General features: G+C 41.7%; 1 protein-coding gene across 1 annotated transcript in view; it reads right to left on the bottom strand.

Annotated features, from left to right (window-relative positions):
- Positions 1–407: 407 nt before the first annotated feature.
- cdh15 (cadherin 15, type 1, M-cadherin (myotubule)) overlaps positions 408–22119 on the bottom strand; it is a 46863-nt gene continuing 25151 nt past the window's right edge. Inside the window, exons 2-14 of the mRNA XM_028809756.2 lie at positions 19547–19705; positions 19314–19469; positions 19098–19242; positions 18824–19005; positions 18075–18203; positions 16001–16186; positions 13413–13657; positions 10754–10896; positions 10037–10273; positions 7065–7304; positions 5230–5366; positions 3972–4148; positions 408–693 (exon numbers count right to left, since the gene is read on the bottom strand). Of these exons, the coding sequence (XP_028665589.2) occupies positions 487–693; positions 3972–4148; positions 5230–5366; positions 7065–7304; positions 10037–10273; positions 10754–10896; positions 13413–13657; positions 16001–16186; positions 18075–18203; positions 18824–19005; positions 19098–19242; positions 19314–19469; positions 19547–19705 (2343 nt within the window). The 3' untranslated portion in view covers positions 408–486. The remainder of the gene's footprint in view (positions 694–3971; positions 4149–5229; positions 5367–7064; positions 7305–10036; positions 10274–10753; positions 10897–13412; positions 13658–16000; positions 16187–18074; positions 18204–18823; positions 19006–19097; positions 19243–19313; positions 19470–19546; positions 19706–22119) is intronic.

Below are 22119 nucleotides of genomic sequence, written 5' to 3'. Positions count from 1 at the left end.
CCCAGCACCTGGTCCACATGAGCTTTTGCGAGGGGGGCACATGAATCCCTCTGAAAATTGAACTGACAGGGGAGTCTTCAAGCTCAGAGACACGTCTATTGCAGGCGTTCTTTCTTCTTTTAAACTAATGGGGCTAAAGATCCACCGAGTGGGGAGTCCACATGGCCGTCTTTTAGGTGTTGTGCACTTCCCTTTATTTCCTTCTCCTTTCTGATTGGAGTGGTGAGAAGGAATGAATCAGGGATGTGCGGACTGGAACAGATACATCGTCATTTCATGATTACGACACGGTCATGTCACGCTGCTACTGTAAGCTCCTTGTATGGGGTGTGACAATCTGGTTACAGTGCTGAAGAAATGGAAGGTGTTCCAACTAAGTGAACGGTCTTCTGCAATGCACTGGGTCAGTCTTGGGACAGCAGGGGTCAGGCACAAGGGGGCTTAGCGAATGTTCTTGCAGCAGACCAGTCACTTCTGTTAGCCCAATCAGTGTCCGTGGCTGTCGTAGAGATCGGCCAGTTTCTTGAATCGTGGGCCCCAGTCATTGAGATAATCATAGTCGTGGTCCCCATCTGAACTTCCCGAGGCTATTGAGCTGAGGCTGCCAGCCATGGATCCGTCTCCCTCGTAATCGTAGATGAGCGCTGTGTCGTAGGGTGGAATATTAGGATCATTGTCTGCTGCGTCCAGGGCCTGACAATACAAAAAAAGAAAAAAGGACAAAGACATGAACTGCAGTGTCTGACTGCCAGGAGCGGAGGTGGGTTTGCAGACTGCAAGGCTGAATAGTAAAAGAAGAGTGGCGGACCAGTGACAGCCGTAACATTCACCCCTGTGAAGTCTCCTCAGTGGATGTGTGAATCGCTAAAGTGGTGGAATGGCTCTCTGCCCCGTATCTCACTATTTTATTATGCTTGTAAAATGTCTAGTAGTTACATTTCGGGTGATCTACATGTGGAGTGTGGGCATTGATTATTTCTTCTAAAATGGGGCAATGAGACTTAAAAAACAGACTTGGTAAGTTCCCTGATGTGTCCTTATGATCGTCAGGTTTTTTTTTTTTTTTTTGAAAGGACGTAACATTAAAAAATGTGGTTTTTACACCATAGTCCAATGTGTATAATAAATACTGTTAACAATTTCTGTACATTTTCCTGAAAAAATCTTTTATGCTAATTTAAGTCATTTGGTTTGCATAATCTGACATTATTTTTCAGCTAGGATTTTGTTTTCAGAGAGTTACTTTCTCCAGCTGCAGACCTCCGTAGCATGGCCACGATGAAGAGCTAATCCAGTTGTGCACATCCCGTGATGTTCAGTGTCCTTTATGTTACATGTCAGTGATGCCATGCAATACGCCCGGGAATGTGCGTCTTTCTCAACACAGCCATTTTGAAGGCCATTTTTGTGCTTTGTTCTCATGAAACATTCGTGCACTGTGGTTAAGGTATAAGTTCTCTGACTCATGAATGGTGACGACTGTCAAGTAGGAGTGTCTTGATGTGAGCGTGTCATGGAGTGTGACTGTCTCTTAGGTGTTGACTGTAAACCATGTGACATAAACGTGCAAACCAATTGGCTGTTCGGCGGAGCTCCGGACATCTGTAGCTAGACCCTGCTCGTTTTTTTTGCATCTTTCCCACCATTTGATTTTCATGCACATCATCATTTCAAGCAGTGGCTAATACAACGCTGCTGTGCAACTTCACTCAGACAGACATCATCATTGTGTTGGGATAAAAGCTTAGCAATGTAATGTGCACTTCCTGGTCACCTGAATTTGTGAGTAATTTAAAGGACTCACCGCTTGGCTGGTGTGGTGTTTTGCTATCGTTATTCAAGACCTCGCTCTGGCTTGCCTAGCGTTTTTCATTTTGACGATAGAATGGACTCTCTGTAACGCTTTTCTTGGCTAGTATTTTGACATTTCTTCTCCTGGTTACCTCCATTATTGTAAGTTTAATTACTTCATGACAAGTATAATAAACATATCTTATTCTTTGTAGATTTTTTTTAAACACAAGTGAGCTGTTACATACTGTGTGTGAAGTCCTCTTAATGGATTACCAGAGTGGAAATGACATGGTCCTCGGTACGTAGAGAGGAGGCTGGTCGCTGATGTTAGCCAGTCAGGACATTGTTAACTTTCAAGTGACTGTAGTTACGCACAGTACAGCACACAGCAAGAGGAGCAAAAGTAACCCATTATAACGAAGCAAAATGTCTGCTGAACATGAAACATTGGACTATTGCAAGTAACGACACTTGGCTGATAATTTATATAAAAGCCAAATACCACTGACTCACTCATCACAAAATCTCCCAAATCATGAGGACTTGGGACTTAAAATTTGGAATGTAGGACCCTTGGCCCATAGGTGCTCACTAAGAAACGGTTTTAAAAATTTCATGGTCCAAGCATGAAATTTTGTATAGTTTTTTAGACCCATTTGTATGTCTGTCCACTTTTCACGAGAGAACTACTTAACAGATTTAGATTGGGTTTTTTTCTATAATTTGCTTGAACATTCCGTTGATTTTGCGACTTTCTCATCGCGCCAAGTATCATAGTTCGCTTGCAGTACTGATTTATTAGTGGGAATCCGAAAAAACTCATCGGGCTGCGGGGCCCTCCTCACTCACGCGTCTGCCTCTAGGTGTAACCGGAACTCCGCTCAGCAAATGAGAGAACTACTTGACGGATTTAGATCTTTTTTTTTTTTTTTGTTCAATAATTTGCTTGAACATTCTGGTTGATTCTGTGACTTCTCTCATTGCGCTAAGAATCATAGTTTGCTTGCAGGAGCATATATTCTCGCTAATCCGAGACTGAGGCTGTGGGCCGAGGGGAGGGGGAAGAGTGACGTCAGGAGTAGAGAGCTGGGCAGAGCCCTCCTCACTGTCCTGTTTCACTACTCCGAGGGCGAAGCCGCAGGGGATGGCTAGTGTTAAATATGTGAGAAAATTTTAAGCTGTCAAAATGACTCCAGTACGAAGATTGTCAGTCCATCTCTTTTTGTTTCTTAACAAGGTCTGCAGCTAACATCTATTCTGCTAATCAGTTATTTGGCCAATTATTATTTTGATTAATTTGTGTTTTTTAATGTATAGTTCATGGCAAAAGTGCAAGCCTTTTATTTAAAAATGAAAAAAATTTCTTGTACAAACCTATCCATCGTAATGGTAGTACCAGTATGACGTAAAGTGACATTTACCGAAAAAGTGAATCGACGTTATTAACTGTATGGTCTGGTTTCACATTGACATCGGGGACAGAGGGCTGAAACCATCATTGAGGTTCCGCAAAAGCTGCCACAAGGTTGCGGTTTGACTTTATACACTAAATGTTGCGAGAAGAACTGAGTCACCATTGCTGTTGTCAAAAGATACCTTCTGCTAAGGAAGCTTTGCATGTCATTGATGACTTTGATTTTGCACCACTAGGTAAGAAAGCGACAGAAGAAAGCGACATTGGGAGTATTTCTGGATTAGCCCGAATGTGAATGAGAAGGGAATCGCCGATACCTCAGGGTGCTTTTTGCTATCCAGGCTTCCCTGTTGTGATTCCATACTGAATGAGCTCCTTTTACAGACATACATTTCTTAACCAGACATACAGTAAACTTGACATGACTCCAAACTTAATTTTTTTTTTGCTGCTTATCTCTCCACCATATGTACATCCCTCTGTGTCTGCCATGTTTCAAAATGAGATTAACGTTACTCTTGGTCCATAAAGTGATGTTTGTGATATGTGACAAGGTAACTAATTGTTATTAGAATTTGATGCCTCTTTTCATCGCAGATTATTGGTTGTTGCAGCCGTATACTTAACCAAACACAAACATGTAAATATTCACACAGGCTTTGACGACTTGTTTTACTGACTTTGTGTGTGTGTGTATCGCCCTTTCTTCCACAACAAGCCCCTTTTCCAACTTCTGACCCTTCTTTACCCGGCCTGCTCTTACATCGTTTATGAAGTCTTCAATATCCGTGGGGTCATTAGGTGCTTTTCGTGGGTAGGATGGTGATGGGTAGTTGTAGGGGGTATCCTTCCTGAGAGGCTGCTTCATTCTTGGCACGGTGGCAGTTGGAGATGGGATGACATCATTGGGGTTTCTCAGCTGGTCAATGTTGTATCCATCCTGTATCCAAGCAGAGGAGCAGAGAGTTAGAATCGCTGGCGTGTGGTGCACAACATTTCCTGTCTCATCTTACCTATAACATTGCATTCAGTCTAAGAGATGCAAAACATTTAGCAACTGGAAAAGGTCCACACACCTCAAGGGTGAGTGTCATGTGGTAGGTAAATCTTCCTTTCTCTGTGTACTTACTGGGCTTAAATTACTCATCGAAACTTCAGTTTTGAAAATCTACTACTTGTCTTTCTGACTCTTTATGCACTTCTTGACTTGCAAAAAATGTAAACATCTGGCTATAAAATAAATGTAATAAAAAAAGGTGTGTTGAGTCCGTTACACTCCTTGACCAAAATAGCAGCATCAAGAAGAAGCGATCACATTTACCTGATAGCTGGCACAGGATAACCCGCCTGTCCAGGTATGCAGTTCAGTTTACATGTCTGTTACTCTCCTAACCACTGCTAGAGGGCTGTGCATTGGACATGCCATACAGTGTGAACTGGCTTGGGAAATGGCGGCCATGGAACACAGCTGCTGCTGATGCTAATACAGAAACCAAGAATCTGTGGGAGAAGCCGTATGGGTGTGACAGTAAGACAGAGCTGGAACAAAAGGGCACAGGGAGTCTTTGCTGTGTGGACTGGACAAAGAGACTGGACTGATTGTAACACATATTCTCCCATGTCGATGTTTTCACCTTTCCTGGATTACTGGCTAACGTTTTGGACTGTCACAACTGGGACAGCATGTCATAACTGACACCATCTATAATGTTTTATTGCTGTCATATCCTAGATTCCCATGAGCTGGTATTGGGTTACTTTCAATAAATGAGTTCTGATCTTCCCCTAACGTTATTGCCCACTAACGTAACCCAAGAAGATGACGCAAACAATGCTGTGTAATTGAGATGGCATTCTTAACCAGCACAGCCAATCTCACGTGAACTACTTTTTCAAACCTTTTCCGTCCTGCATGTTAGGGACTGTGTGGTGATCTGTTGAGAAGATCTAAAAACTAAAGTTCTTGGCTTGTGCACCAAAATTATTGTAACCTACCCACTTGTGGAGGTGCAAAAACTGACCTCATCTTCCTCACCACCTCCCTGCTCGTCATAGTTGAGGATGTTATCTCGAATGTCATCATCAGATATTCCCAGCAGGCCTTGCTTGACGGGGACATGGCGACAGTGGCTCACTGTTGTCATTAGCAGCAAAAACACTAGAAAGAGAGCGAGAGACAGAGACGATGAGAGCGTTAGTTTAATTACTGCTCTGTGCTGACCTCGGGTGCTAATCTGCCTCACTGTTGTCTGTCTTTGCCAAGGCAGCTCGGTGAAAGTTTTGTTACCAAGCAGGCCCCACAGCGTCCACTGCTTTCAGGTATGTTTTCTCACTGGTGACTTAAAGGTGGGCTAACGTGTGTCTTTTACAATTACGCTTTTCTAGTTTTGTTTCCATCGACTGGACACCCAAGCACTGATTAGAAATGGATAAGTGCCTGATTAGGTCTTGTTCTGAGAATGGGTGACCTTGTTCAGTTGATTGCTAGGACAGTTTATGGACTAGTTATGTTTTATAGAAGCACACAACCGAATCTGGGGAGCTTCATTTGGAAAACTAACAATTAAAAGTAATGACGAGCAAGTGAAGGCAGTTGATTGACTAAGACATGTTGCATTCTGGAATGCTACTGTAACACATTTCAAATTCCTTGTTTGTGTTTTCAGGGCCATTAATACGCAAATAAATCTATTGTGAAATGTGACAAGAAGTACAGAAACAATGATCTGTGAGCATACTAAATTCAATTTGCTATAAGATATATGCTTTGTGTGCTTAATTCTTAATGTATTTAATTTTACCTTCATTTTTTGACTTCGGTGGCACCACACACAACCTGAGAACTGAGAGGGTGGGTTCTAGTGAGTCCTGTGTTTTAATTGGTGAATCATCAGTGAAGCGGATGCTCGAAGACGTGACTGTACAAGTGTTTTGTTAGCGAACTGGCAGATAAAACGTTTTAAGCAAAACCAGGAGATGAAATTGAAGCCCAATACGAGAGACATTAATCATGGTCAAGAGAACAAGAGGATCAAAACCAAAAGTACACACGACAAAAGAGCACAGTGATAAATAAACTGAGATCTTTGGAGTGTTGGCATCTGCAGATCAAAAAAGGATAGTCGTCTTTTAATCCCGCAGTGTCGATTATGCTTGGGTCACAACCCCAGAGGCCACACCCCTAGCAACGCTGGAAGCGGACCTAACAACGGAATGAAAGAGAGGCCATGCCCCTAGCAACACTGGAAGCGGTCCTAACAACGGAATTAAACAATGGCAGTGTCTGAGGAGCCAAAGTCCTACCAGATCATGACAACAGATTTACCGGACATAGTGGCTACTTTGAAATGAGCCTTGGGACTGTGCATTTGAAGTATCTGCTGTACATGATTCACCAATCAAAACACAGTACTTGGTAGAGCCCGCCTTCTCAACGTTAATGGGGGAAAATGGCAGTTTTTCTTTTAAGGCGTATTTAATGTTGTGTGTGGTGTAACTGAAATAATTAAAGAAATACATAAAGAAATAAGAACTGGAAAACACTGATATATTTAACTATTTATGCTCAATGTACCGTTTTGCTATTATTTATTGTCACATTTCACAATACAATTTATTCGTTTAATTTTAAAGTATTTCTACATAATCTACAATGTCTGTTTTAAAGACTGATGTCTGAAAGCTAGACTTCTACACCTTACAGAACCTTGCATTTGGTGTTAATTTTACAATTTAGCAGTAAAGCGTATAAAGTACTAAAATTCCGTTTTCACATGTTCGGCCATTCACATTTTGCTTTTGAGCCCCATCAACTAGCACAAGCAGTATGTGATGTCAAAGTGGTCCTTGTACTTACAGAGCAGGAGAACGATGCTACCCAGAATGATGAGGAGGGCTTCAAGGCTGAGGCCAGCTCCCACTTGAAAGATGGCGGCTGCTATGGGCTGGCAGCTGCCGGCCCCGTTGCAGTGGCAAATGGTCACATTGACTTCCTGGATGCTTGATTTGGTGGGTTCACCCGAGTCCTCCACAGAGACAGATATAATGTACATTCCTTCATCAACAGGTGAAAGCAGACCCAGGATGGCATGAGTGCCTGAAAAGGAAATTCAAAGTGAGACATTCATGAGTAAAGTGTAGTCTCCCATGCCAGGTTTGGAAAATGAAGGACTCCGCTTGTTTTGGTTAACATGAGCTTCTTGTGCTAAATGAAACGTGAGCTCGTCTCTAGCTGTTCCTTCACCTTGCATGTAGGCACATCCTAATCAGCCTCATTGCTGTTGTCCTTGTTGTGAGCAGGACCCTCCTAAAACCTTGCAAGTATACACTACAGCAGGGGTGCCTCAGTGGCAGCAGGTCTTTGTTCTAACTCAGTTTCTTAATTAGAATTTGTGCTTGAATTTAGTTAAAGCACTCATTAGGATTCTGAACATTTGATTGGTCTTTTAAGTCTTAATAAACTGCCAATTAGCAATGAGATGCAAATGACAAAGAATCTGACAGTTCACCATCTAGTATGGACACATTTACACCTATGTGTGATCAGCATGAAGTGTCCTGTTTTAATATATAATAATTTGGAAAGAAATGAAAGAAACAAAAAGCAAACAACTGAGGGTTGCTAATCTGCTCCAGGCTACATGTACTTATGAAGGAAAGATCTTCAATATAAGAGTAGCCAGTTCTAAACACTAGCGTGGTGAATTGTTTGCGTACTGAAGTGACTTTAGCTGCAGGTGGAAGTCCCATTTTACTTATGGTGCCAAGCAGAGTTGCATTGTGGTGCAGAGCAGTCTATTAGCCAGCGAAAGCTCTGTGAAGAAGCTGTCTCTTGTTACGGTTCTGCCTTTGCCCAGTCTGATAGCGGTCACGGGACATTGTATCTTTGATTGCCGGTACAACAAATAGTTCTGAGCAGGCATCAGCCAGAGCAGCAACTGTGGTCATTGCTGCTCTTGTGAAAAGAATGGAGATAAACGGCTTCAACTCAGAGAGGGAGAGGCAAGTTTGTTGTACCACGTGAACGTCACTGAGACAATAAAACTGAATAATAAAAAACAAAACAAGCGCTAACATTTACAAGGTGCCAAAATTTACACCAGGTGTTACAGACTCAAATCAAATGTATGTTTATAGTAATAATAATAGCGGCTCACTACTCAAAAAGTGGAGCACGCAGACTCAAACCTGGAACCTTTAGGCATATAAGGCAGCAGCTCTTACCTCTGCACCATTCAAGAATACATAACAACATTCTGTCGACTGACATTTGAGCTTAGGATTTTAACTCAATGACAGTCACGTAAATCGAATGCTTTTTTTTTTTTTTTTTTTTTTTACTTTGGTTATATTCTTGGATAAAAGCACACATGTTTGATATTTGGACTAAAGTCTTCATGCATTATACACTTGATGTCAATATTAGTATAACATGGAAAAACTTTCTGCTTTAGGTATGTGTTCAGCATGTCTTTCATTTCATTCTTCCTTTCATCCTACAGTTACTCAGGTCTTTCTAGACGAGGAACACACATGAAATGCATGTATTCTAAATAACATATACGATATGGATACGGAGTGGTGGCTCTGAGGCTAGGGATCTGCTCTTGCCGGTTCGAATCCCGTAAATGCCAAAAGGGACTCTGCTCTGTTGGGCCAAGGCCCTTAACCTGCAATTGCTGAGCGCTTTGAGTAGTGAGAAAAGCGCTATATAAATGCAAAGAATTATTATTATAATGCTATACTGTATTATTTACCATATACAACTCCAGGCATCTCACACACAGATAAGGAGCCTTGGCTTGAGCTGGGAGAACTTTTTACCTGAGCTGAGCTCCATCAAGGCGGGTTGATGGGATAGCAGGCTGCTTGCTGCTTGTGCTGTTCAACACATTTACAAAACAAAAGATGCTGATGGAGTGGTGCAAAGGGATTTAAGGTGGGCCGGGAGCTTTTTCGTAGGCTTCAGGGATTCTAGTGTTAAATAAGCAGTCATCTGGGGTTTGGGAGCAGATTAATCCATTTTGCACTAATCCTTACAGAAAAACGGTTTCAGTTATCAAACAAATCGATTTCTGAAGAGCCTTTAGGGAATGAATTATGTTCGACAACTGAGATTCCACTGTAATTAATGTGGAAATGCATGAATTTGTGTGACATGTTTGTACCCAGGTATTGTCTTTCTTGAGGTGGCCCAGTGTACTGCAAATCTCCAGTGGGATAACTCTAATACAGTATTCTCATTCATAAGGTTGGATAATTTTATCACTCTTTTTTCACTCAATTTTTTATACATTTTTTAAACTACAATCAACGAATTAGAAGACAGTTAAACCTACAATGCTGTATCATATTCAAAGTACAAATAAAAGACCATCAAAAACACCCCTGTTTTTTTACCGAAGAGTAATCTAAGGTTAACTATTGGCAGCCCTCTTAGTTGCCTATAATGATCTTGATAGCCCTGCTTAGATGCTGGAATCTTGAGCCAGTGAACTCCAAGGAAACCCATCTCTAGATGTTGTGCTGTAACTTCCCATAAAAGGTTCTACGTTTACATTACCAGCAACATGAAGCTCACTGCTTTTATATTTCAAATGTAATGCAGAACTCTTAATACTCTGTTCTTGAATTCAAACTGCTAATTTGTACGTACTTCTCTAGAAAGACGGAGTCCACAGAGGGTCATCTACAGCTAGACTTTTCCAAAAAATCTTTCCATCTAACCTCATGGGGGATCTGCTCCATATTTTGCATTTTTCCATTTATTTGATCTGTATATGTTTGCACTCATTTTGTGGATACAAGTAAAGCAATGCAATCGTGTACCATTGATAGGGTTGATGGTCCAGTTCTGAGATTGCTCTGGGTAGTTGGGGTCTAGAACAAATTCAAAAGGTGCTGAATGAGGAGGATGGTCCCGATCCACTGCACTCAGCACTAAACCAGGGCCCTTTTTTGGGTCATGACACATGGAGCCTGTCAGTGGGAATAACTCAGGTGCGAAGTCATTCACCTCCAGCACAGTAATCTCCACTGTGGCTGTTGCTGTGGTACTGTCGTGTCCTGTAAATTAAAAAAAAAATTATAATAATATGAAAACAGTAGTCAGTTAACTTTTAAAGATGCAGAGAAATTAAGCAGCGTCTATACCACCAAAGCACTCCCCCATAATCGAACACTGCCTCTTGTTCTGTCAGCTCATCTACAGAGCATCTGTCTGAGCTTAAGGAGAAGCCTCTGCATCCCTGCTGATGACTAGCACATCGGTCATTTACTGGGGCAGTCAGGCCTGTCGCCACTCACGCCAGAGCTCACTTTTCAGACATTGCGATTCTCATCCCTATTTTTCTCTTCTGTCTTTGGTGAAGGATACACAACTGTAACCAGGATCTGCCTTTGTCTCAAAGCCCAGCTGAGCGCCAGACAACCCACAGTACTTGGCCAATGTTATGTTGTCTGGCACAATGAAACGTTAAATTGATAGATTTAGAAAGTCGTAACACACATAAAACGGAAAGAATATACCAGGACTTCTTGACTCACCCAGTTCTGACACGGTGAGAACAGCGGCGTACACGTCGTTAATCAGGAACGGAGATCCCTTGCCAATATCCTTCTTGGCACTAATCTCTCCCGTTTCACTGTTAAGTGTAAGCCAGCCATCTGGATCACTTTTTAAAGCATATCTGTTCAAACAAAGACAAATGTGTCAGACAGAAACCCACCACAAAGTCACTTTTTGCTGTAAACATTTTTTTTTTTTTTTTAAACCATGAATTCTTAAAGATGGTGGCTTAGTGGTTCCTGGTGCTGCCTGACAAGTCTAAAGGTTGGCCTGGTCACCGTCTGTGTAGAGTTTGCTTGTTCTTGCCATGTTTGTTTGGGATTTTTTGCTGTACTTTAGTTGCCGTGTGGGTGCTGTAAGGGGGCTGCTCCAATGCAGACATGGGAGGAAGTTTACTGTGCAGTGTCGTCGCCAGACTCGATACTTGCTTTGCACTGAATTCTGCCATAAACTGTGTTGGACAAATGTGAGTTAAGAACACGGGTAGATATGTGGATGAAATATTTTATAACCACAACCAATATCGGTGCACTGCGCAATAGCGTGCAGTGAGTACACTTGACTTGAGCATTCCTAGTTTTCATCCTCTTTCTCTGTACGTTTAGCATTCATTTGCTCAGAGGTTGATGCACTTGCTGCTTCCTGAGCAACTCTTCTTTTCTCCACCCAAGTGGCCCGCTGCTTCTCTTCTTTCGTTGGCATCTTTTCATGTTAAAACTGATTAAGTCAGTGGTTTGTATTACAATTATTTAGTATGTTTTCTTTATATTTTCACTTAAGCTGGCACTTAAGTCTTCAATCTGCCTCAAGAAAGATTTAAGATATGAAGAGGTAGGGGAAGTGACGGCGAAGGTGGTAGGGAATGAGAACGGCGCCCGCTGCTGAGAATTGATTTTACAATAAAATTAAAATAAAAAGAGGAATAACCTTAGAGGTCAATCATCACCCCGAAAGCGGACAGTAGAGGTCACGTAGTATATGTGCACTAAATTTTAGGTCAATCGGTCAAACGGTTTGCGAGCTACAGGTGATTTTAAATCCTGGACAGACAAATGGACAGCCACGGTAGCATATTATATATAAAGATGGATTATTATGTTTTTTTGCACAAAGCAACATTCCAGTTTTCAAGTACGGCGTGGATCATAAGGCACATCTTGAAGAATTTTGACAAATAGTGTTCTGGTATAAGGGGCCCATGGAGGCACCACTTTAAAGACATTTCTATTGCATTTGAGATGCAAGTTAAACCTCAGTTTGGCTTTGAGGTCCATTCCACCACCATAAAATCCAACTTTGTACCGCCATATTGAAACAAGCATTCTAGTAGAGCTCATTTTAATTTTGTGTTTGTCCTTTTGACTTGCGCTGTGCCCGCTTCATTTCAGACGGAGTTTAACGATCTCTCGTGCAGATTATCTTGCTCCATAATGTGCTGGAGGGACATCTCTGTTATTCTGCAATTACAGTAATACAATAATAGAATGAAGTTTTATAAAAATCAAGCTACAATTTCAAAAATTCAAGAAGAAATTATTTCATCCTGCACACTGTGGTGGAATAAGGCAGGCCACGTGGGCTGAAAGGACCAGGTGACAGAGTCGTTTGGTTCAGTAATGGGTAGCCAAAAAATACTAGGAACAAATCAAAATCGCTAAGAAAAGGCGTGGATGCAAATCAAAGAGATTTTAGTAGCCTAAAACTTTTAAATACGAGAGTTTATCCAACTGCTGTGATGTTGAAATTTGTACCGCTGCTGACGTGATGCGTTGGGACTTGCGTTTCCGAGGGCACACACACACAATATCTATCTTCAAGGAAAAATAATAAAACAAAAATAAAAATGATTTCTTTTAGATCTTTATTTTAAAAACCATACCTTTCTATTTTCAAAGTATCAAAATTCCAAAAATTAACTTAATGGAGAAGTACATTTTAGAAATACTCAGATCCCAAATTTTACATGAGGTGAGATCCTGCCTTGTGCTTGTTGGTGTTGTTGCTATAAGTTGAGTGAGAATTTGAAAACATTTCACGTTATTGGAAAAAGGGCGATCTCGGTATTTTAATGTGTGCTGTTGATAAGTTGTACCACTGTTTATCTGATCAAAATAATTTGGACGTTTATTATTAGCCAATTTTTAAAATGCAGTTAACAGATATTGCGTGTGTCCCTAAATGTCACAGCCAGCCTGAAGCTGCAGAGCTTTGTACTTTTGGGCAGTGCAGTGCAGTGCAGTGCTGTGTGTTATTAATAGACGGTCAAGCAGCTGAAGTTGGCGGAGTCCTCATCCCAAGAGCCTCCAGTGATTCATGTGCAGTACTGTAATTCAGGAGTATTTGGGGTCCAGACCTTTAAAATAGCAGTGCTAATAGTGGCAGATTTAAGATGTTCTGCTGTCTTCACACTAAGCAGTAAGTAAAGTAAATTAGAACAAGTGCTGGACACATTAACATGGGGGGCCATATGCATGAATATCTCCCATGTTTTAACAATTCTGCATAAGGATCATCCTGAAGAGAGCTTGCTTGAATGATGACAGTTCAACTAAACATTCTGCACTCGAACTAAAGGAGGTGCAATGGAGGCTGCAAGTGGGCATGACAAACACAGTGTAACACAGCGCTAAGACGTACCTGAGAGCTTGTCTGTCAGGGTCAAAGGCAATATTTCTGAAAAGCACCGTTCCAGCCTGTGTCCCCTCAGGGATGGCCAAAGTCAGGGGGTTTGTTCGGAACACAGGAGCCTCGTTGTGGTTCAGCACTGAAATAATCACAGTGGCGCTGCTCTGTGGGCCCTTGGGTGCCAGCGTACTAAGGGGCCTCGTGTTCTCCACTTTCACAATCAGCTTGTAGGCCGGCTTTGCTTCATAGTCCAGGGGCTGTAAAGGGAGGAAGAGGAGGCAGAGACATTTGAAACATATTGCAATGTAGCCATCATGGTTACTAGAGCGACATTTGCATGTAAGTCTACCATTTACATGAGACTTGCTTTTTTGTGATCAAACTTTTATTAATGTAATCATTTTTATTAATAAAATAAAAAGGAGTACGTTAGAAGGAATGCAGAGTGGTTTTTAAGATATATAAGACAGAAAAACGCCCCCACCCAGGCCATCCTGAGACAAAAAGGAGGCCGCAGACAACTCAGGAATATAAATATGAAGTTAATGGGAGGACTGGCACATACACCCAGTGCCAAAGACTGCTTGGGAAAACAGGAAAAAGTGGAAAGCGAGACCCTCATCATGGAGCAACCCCAGCCCGCTCTGAACTACCTGCGGAACACAGTGCCAGTTTTTAACAGTCAGAAGAGGTGCTGAGAGATCAAGAAGGATGAGATTCCAGTTTGCAGGGTACGTGAGACCCTTCTTGTTTGCTGGGATGCTTATCCCTTTTCACTTTTCACTGTATGTATGAACACCTGTGTATAAACTAATATTGTCTGACTGCTTTTATGTCCTCCGACTTCTCAGGTGGTTCATGAACTTTTGGAGCCCCCCCAGATTATTTAGAACTAGACAAAGAGCCCGTTTGTAAGAACGTAAGATGAAACGGGCACGAGTGGAACAGTAATAAGTATAAGCACCACAAACCTGATATAGGTATATTAAATGAATGCGTAATTAGGCCTCGAGCTGTAGTCGAAATCGCCTTTCAGGCCTCTAGAGCTTTAATCGAAGTCGCCTTTCTCTTTGAATTTTCGCGACCGTAAATCCGCAGCCTGCCGCGATGTTGGGGTTGGATGTCAGTCAAAGTCGCCTTTCTCTTTGAATTTTCGCAGCCGTAAATCTGCAGCCTGCCGCGATGTCGGTCTCGTAAGGTTTTTCGGGGCAGCTGCGCAGAAGGCGACTGCGTATTTGGCTTCGGACGGACGTGAGTGAGTGAGTGAGGAGGCTGGCGAATTATATACAGTATAAGATGCTTTCTCCTGATGTCACAGAGACTGGAAGGGGGGTGTTAAAGGTCCTGTCTGCAAGTGCCCAAGGACAAGTGTGACAGAAGGTTTGTTAGACTACTCAAATTTAAACCAATAAAACTGACTCCATTTATTCATGGACTATGTGCACTTTATGCCACAGCTGTTGGGTTTATTTTAAGTGACGTCCATAAAAATAGAAAATTAGGAGGGCACAAACAAAGTGGAAGTTGGTTCTTTATTCCTGGTGTTCACCAGACTGCAGGTCTTCATCATTTGATGGCTGGCCAGTGTTGGTTTTGAGCAGCACACTGTAGTGCCCCCTTATTTGTGCCTACAAATGCTCATCCAGTGACGTCACCCTACAATCACATGTTATGGAGCAGGAGGTGTTCACTGGCACGGGAAGAAACAATGGGCATACCCAACTGAATACACATGTTGACTAGCGTGAAATGAAATGGACTGGCCTGAACACCACTTTCATCCTTGTTCATCTCACATGCACAACAGCTTGCATTGCGTGCAGCGTAGAGGCTGGCACCCTGTTTCTTGTGTGACCTCCTCTGTTCCCTTATATGATTGATTATTTCTTTCTCCATGAGAGTGAGATGTAAGCACTGTTCTGTTCTGGGTATTTACAGCAGGCATGCTTCAAACAGCCACATCAGTCTCTTCCTGTTATCTGCATGTTCTGTTCCTCCTTACTCAGCTCGGCCAATGCAGAGAGTATAAAACTGGCTGAAAGAAATGCACTGCGACAGCTCCTTTCATGAAGTGATTTCTTTAAATGTATACCTGGAGAACTGAATCGGATAACTGGAGTCCCTTATAAGGGTCTTTTATCCAAAGGGTGTTGGGAAAGAGAAGTAAGGAGTTGTATCAGGTAAACTGATTTGAGTTTTTGTTAATTATTGAAGTTATGTCTTGTAATACATTCTTCTGTAACATAGCAGTGATGGAGTGCTGCTTGTTGCTCAGATGTTGAATAAGAAGTCACAATATCACTAATACTACAGATGAAGGGGGGATGGTTGCATTGGGTTCTTTCTGCAGTCTGTATTTTAAAATTGGATTTTTTTCTCACCACTAGATGGCGTCCTAATCTTACTTTTCTGTATATTTTTAGAACACAGGCCAGTGCTGATGTACTTCATACTTGTTTGCCCGCACCTACGGTCAGTGTGGTGAGGCTGATCCTCCAGTTCTTTAGGTCACATCTGCCTTTACTCAGATCTACTCACATGAAGCCCTCAATCCTCTCCTCGGGATTATACTTTTGGTATGTATCACTGCAACTGCTTACCTTCAGCACTGTCACTATGCCTTCATTGGTCAGCGTATCTGTGGTGATGACAAAGTTTCCTTCCTCATTTCCAATAGTGATAGTAAATTTTGCCCACCAGTTGTCTGTCATTGGCTCATCCTCGTCTGTCACTGTGATTCTGCCAATATCTACTGGAGCTTTGTTTTCTGGCACTGACATGTAAAACTGCAAAACAGGAAAAGAAGCTGGTCAAGAAAAGCCTTGCTCTGGGAATGGCTCACCTGTTCAGGACAGCCTGACAATATGGAGCAACACCTTGGTGGAGGTGAATTTGGAGCAATGCAACTCGGAGGAAGAGCGTGAAAGCAGGGGTATTGCACTGTGATAAACACACTTGTGAGAGGTGAAGACCCTGACACGCTTGCCATCCTGTACCCTCATGTTCAGCTCTATTTGATGGTCACTCTTTGTGGCCCAAGGGTTTGTTCATATGGGGTTTAGACTTTAAATTCAACAAGTTATGGATGAGAAGTTCAAAATCTTTAGGCCACAGTTTGAAAGAAAAATAATGTCCAACAAATTTAAGCACAAAATTGCCACACTGACACATGGCTGAGTTGACAGTATGTTTGGTATTAATGATTATTGATCAGTATATACAGTATTTATTTATTTGTGTGCATATATTCATAAAACCTTTTAGCTTCAGAAATGTTAAGTACTTGGAATTACTGCTGATGACTGGATTCTTGTAGTATGACATTAGCATCACTGAATGGCTTTATTAAAACAAATAAATTAAAAAAGACTATTCAGCTGATACAGTATAATGGGAACAATTAAGCAATTCAATAAAATACTCAAAAGAATCTCTCTATTATAAAAGAAAATCTTGAGATGAGATGAGACTATTGCCAAGAGATTTTTTCAAGTCCCAACCTCCTCTCAACCATTTACGTTTAACAGCCCACGCCTCTCATTTATGTGAAAGCTTTTGTCAGACAGTTCCTGGTCTCTCAGCTCTTATACACTTTTACATTTTCCTCATTTTAAGTTCCCAATAAAAGAAGACTTATTATGTCCAAATCTTAATGAAGAATTTCATCCTGAAGGGTTATCAACAGAAGACATGAGTTACACGGGCAATCCTTGCACTGAGAAACAATGAAGTCAAACAAATTAATGCGAAAATTGTTGATTGGTTACACGGCAAATTGGTTAAATGCATATCAATAGACTATGCTGAAACAGTTGGTGGTGATGGTGCGGAAGATGAAAACATCAACTTACAATATCCTGTAGAATATCTACAACTGTTAACACCATCCGGTCTTCCACCGGTCGAATTACTGTTGAAAGAAGGATGTATCGTAATGTTATTGCGTAATTTATGTATGAGTGATGGGCTGTGCAATAGGACAAGATTAGTTGTATTCAAAATTAGTCAAACAATTCTGACATGTAAAAATAAAAAAAAAAACACGATAACAAAGGTAATGTAGTACATCTTTCGTGGATAACATTAGACACCAAAGGAGATCTTGATATGCTGATTGTATTAAAACGTTTACAGTTTCCCGTTAGAATAGCTTTTGCTATGACATTTAGCAAATCACAGGCACAAACATTAGAAAAAGTTGGTTTATTTATTCGAGAGAAAGAAACGATATTCACTCACGGGCAGTTATACGTTGAGTTGTCACGATGCAAGTCCAAACACAGAATCAAAATTCAATGCAATATTGACAAAAAGTTAATTCCAAATACTGTTTTTTAATGAAGTTTTACAGTAAAAGTGTAACTTTAAAAAGTATTTGCGTGTTAATTTCAAAGCCAAATAGAACGAAAACATATAATGCAACGAATACCTCTAACACAACATGAAACATTCTTTCAATTTATTATGTTTTACTATTGTTTACTATGGTTAATTACTCGCTGTAATCTAAAATAGTTAGTTCTACTATGCATACGTAACAATTCCCATGAAAATAACAATCTGTTTAAATTGTACCTCCTCTTCCCCATACGCGAGCGGCAGAGCTCCTTAGTTTACTAAAAAATAAATATCTAATAAAAAGTTTGTCTCTATAAGTGAGAAACTGCGACTTACCACGTCTGAAGTAAAATTTGGAGCGTTGTCGTTTATGTCAGTGATGTATATAAGAGCCGTGGAAAAGCTACTCAGCCCGTTTCCTTCCATGTCAGCCACCTGAATAGTGAGGTTGAAGCCTTCAACATCCTGGAGACAAAGGTACACATTTGAATGGAGAGCTTTAGATTATCATCAACATAACCATTGAAATAATGTCCTCCTTATAAATGAAACTTCTTTTCCATTACAAAGTATGTGATCTTTGCCTCCCTGCCAATTGTTTTCCAACTAAGTGGCTTGAATGAAAGAGTGCCCCCACATTATCAGACAAATAGCGATGTTTTGCATACAATTTTGCCCCTAAAATCCATTTTGCATGCAATTTTGCAATTGTGAAACATAACACTCATTAAATTTTTTACTTGTTTGGGATGGAAACCAAAAAATATTGCTCCCTAAGGGCTATTCTGCATTAAAAAACATGATTTCTTTCCTCACCCGCCCTCCCACGGCTCCTGCCATGCAGCTTCATGCACTCTTGTCTTCTGCCCACCTTTTGCTTTGCACTGCTCATTTCATGTGAGAGGTTGGACCGTTGTGTTCTCTCTCTGGCCAATGGCTTCCAGAAGGCCATTGGACTCCCAGAGGAAAGTGAACTGAGCGCAAAGAGAACATGCAATCTCCACACGCTATGAACTGGCCTGGGGTTCCCAGGTGAACATCATAAGTGCGTTAAGATGCTCCTATAAAGCCAATGAGCAACTCACCTCCCGGTCCAGACCCACATCCAGACTGGAAATGACCCCCGTTTCCCCATCGATCCCAAACATGGTTTTGTTGTTTCGAAACGGGGGGATGCTCTCTGTGCTGTGGATGGAGTAACGAAGCAAGGCGTTGTCTGTCTCAATGTCGTCCGCGTCTGTTGCTGTCACATTCATGACGAATGTCCCTGAGTGGAATCATTCAAACAAAACACTAAAGTGTCAAGACAGGGACATTCAGGGGCTGCTTCTCCTATCGCATACACTCAGACCTGCTCACCTGGTTCTGAATGTTCCAGAATGTTCCCGATAAATTCGATTTCTGTGAAGACAGGTCGGTTGTCGTTTTGGTCCACAACGACTATTTCCAGCTCTGTCGGGTCCTCCAGTGTTTTGCCACTCAAATCCAAAGCGAAGGCTTTAATCTGAAAGACAGCAGGGCTGAAGACAACAAGCTCACTCGGGACGACGCCTCCTCACGTGTGGCGGCACTCACCTTAAACTTGCTTTGCTTTTCTCTATCCAGCACATTTGTCAGGATGACCCATCCTGTCTTTTCCTCAATACTGAAAAAGCCTTTGGGATCTTCATCGACTCCAGGACCTTTAATCCTGTAGATCACCTCTCCCGGTTTCAGCGTGTCGGATTTAATCTGAAAGCAGGAACGTTTCAACATTTGGTTACTTGTCCTCCCATCCATCCGCTTCCTCCATGAGTGAGGCGCCTTACCTGAACCAGCCTCTTAGGGATCTGTTTGGCGTTCTCTGGGGTGTTTACTGGGGGGATGACCCAGGCCCTCTTCACCCGGTGCCCCAGCCCTATGAGTCGCCATGGAAACAGGATGCCTGGGCTCTGCTCCTCCTCCTCGCTTTCCACTGCACAAGCCACCTGAAAAGATTCAGTCAGTTACTAGCAGTGCAGGATGGGTACCCACAGTGCTCTGGTCTATTTTTGTTATCCATGTGTTTCTGTGCTCGTCTTTGTCACCATGCCCCCTACCGTTTTCATGATTCTTCTAATTTAAACAGCCTTCCACCTCAGCCTGCAACATCATTTAATGAATGCAAAACTGGAAGGTGGCTGCCACCAATGACAGGTAGTGTGCTTCGTGAAAGGCTCTACATTAGAAGAGAAAAGGCATTGCGTGTTTACAATGAAAGACAGCACTCAATAAAGCAGATTATGATCTGAAGATTGAGGATTTGGGATAGTGTTAATGGTGAAAGCCACTGTGTTGGACACTAAACTGTTATTTTTATTGAAACATTTACTGCTGCTCTAGGAGATACGGCTCACTGCAAAAGTTATCATTGCCTGCAGGGCGCTATATACAATAACTGTAGATGCATATCCTGAGACTCTGCTACTGAAGCTGTGAGAGGTTGACCTAAGCTGCCTGGTCCCCTTCACAGCCAGTCACTGACTACATGGCATTTCTGAGGGTTTTCGCTGAAGTGCAAAAGATGTGCCAGATAGGTGAAGTGGCTTGCTGTGTGTGAGTGTGGCCTGCGATTGACTGGCATCCATGCCAAAGCTTCCTTGTGCCAGGTGCTGCCAGGTGAGAGGGTCAGAAAATGGCTGAATGGACAGGTTGTTACTGCAAACCTGTCATTATGAAGATATTCAAGAAACGGAATGAGAGCCACTGCAGATCTCTCTGAAATGTCGGGGTAGTCGTGGGGAGTATATGACAAGGAGCTTCTCGAAACCATCAACACAATACACGGACTGAGTGCGTCCACCAAGGAGGAGGTTGAAATTATTTAAATGCAGTTTGGTAATCTTCTTAACTGTACAATACCATCCATTTATCCATTATCTTAATTCTCACGGGGCATGCAGTCATCAATTAATTATTAGTCACCAATTAGCTTGTGAAACATAAATTTGGAGGCTTTCATTAGTCACAATAATTGAACTCTATTGCGTAAAGCACCTTTCAGACGGATAGTCTTTGAAAACACGAGCAATGATCCTCATAAATAGTTTAAGGGGTGTTTAAACAACATCAGACTAACGCTCACACTGGGTTACTGGCAGCTTATGTGATGTTCCTCATCATGTCTGTAAATGATCTGTCAAAGTGTGATTCTCCTTTACTTGGTTCTACCAGAATAAAAGATGATTTAAGCTGAAATTTTATATTTTGCATTAAGTGGAGGGAGTGCTTTGTGAATAAAATTGTTACTTTGAATTGTGCTTTACTTTATGAATATAAATGGAAATGAGTCAGAGTACAGGAAAGTCATGGAGGACTTTGTCCTTTGGTGCATCAGCATGACAAAAGAACTGGTGGTGGATTTGTGACATGCCAAGAAGCTTCTGAGACCTGTCACAATTCAGGGGGAGGACATGAAAGTGGTGCAGAGCTACATGTACCTGGGGGTTCACAGAAACAGAAAACTAGACTGGTCTGACAACACAAGGACAGCCCGAGCAGACTGCACTTGCTAAGGAGTTGTAGGTCTTTTGATTTGTGCAAGAAGCTGCTGGAAATGTTCTATCAGCCCATAGTAGCCAGTGTGGTGTTCTATGCTGTAGTCTCCTGAGGAAGCAACCTGAGCACAAAAGACGCACAATACCTGAACAAACTTATCAGGAAAGCCTCCTCCATCACAGGGCAAACCCTGGACAAAGTGGAAGCTGTTGTAGACAAGAAGATGGTGGCTAAACTGGATGCTGTCATGAAAAATTTCCCCATCCCCTCCAGAAGGTGTTCTCCTTGGGCACTTTTAGCCTCATTCCACCATTCTTCCACCATTCTTGGGGTCTTTAATAAAGTTTATCTTAAATAAACTACTCTAATGCAGTTGCTTGCAATGTGCCCAATCTGTGGCTCCTTGCATCAGTTATTAGGCAAGAAATTAGAACTAGAAAAATACCTTTGTAATCAGGTATGATGATGAAACCAAGTTGTTTCTCAATATTCCAAAAGCAACAAACTATTCTAGACACTTGTTCATTTTATGCTCATGCCAGTATGGAGTTTTTAAAGCAGTCGATATTCCGGTAAACTGTAATGACAATTCTGATGACACCCCAGCTGCTGTGAAGGCCGATGTCTTTTATAAAGTACACTGTTAATCTCTTGTCATAATAAAATCTTATTAACATTTTTCAGAGAGGAAAGATGTATTATATTTATGCTACTTTAGCTAATTTTGGTACTTCATTGGGAATCTGAAGACACGTCAGCTCACATCGCTTTTTATGCTTATTTTTTCCAGTTGAATGCAAAGGCTGCGATTCAACTGCATCTGCTGCATTTTGATGGATGTTTTTCTTGGAATATGTTTTGCTCG

Source organism: Erpetoichthys calabaricus, chromosome 9 (assembly GCF_900747795.2).
Source record: "Erpetoichthys calabaricus chromosome 9, fErpCal1.3, whole genome shotgun sequence".
Lineage (NCBI taxonomy): Eukaryota > Metazoa > Chordata > Cladistia > Polypteriformes > Polypteridae > Erpetoichthys > Erpetoichthys calabaricus.
Note: the sequence above shows the minus strand (reverse complement) of the source record. Positions and strands in the feature narration are given on the sequence as shown.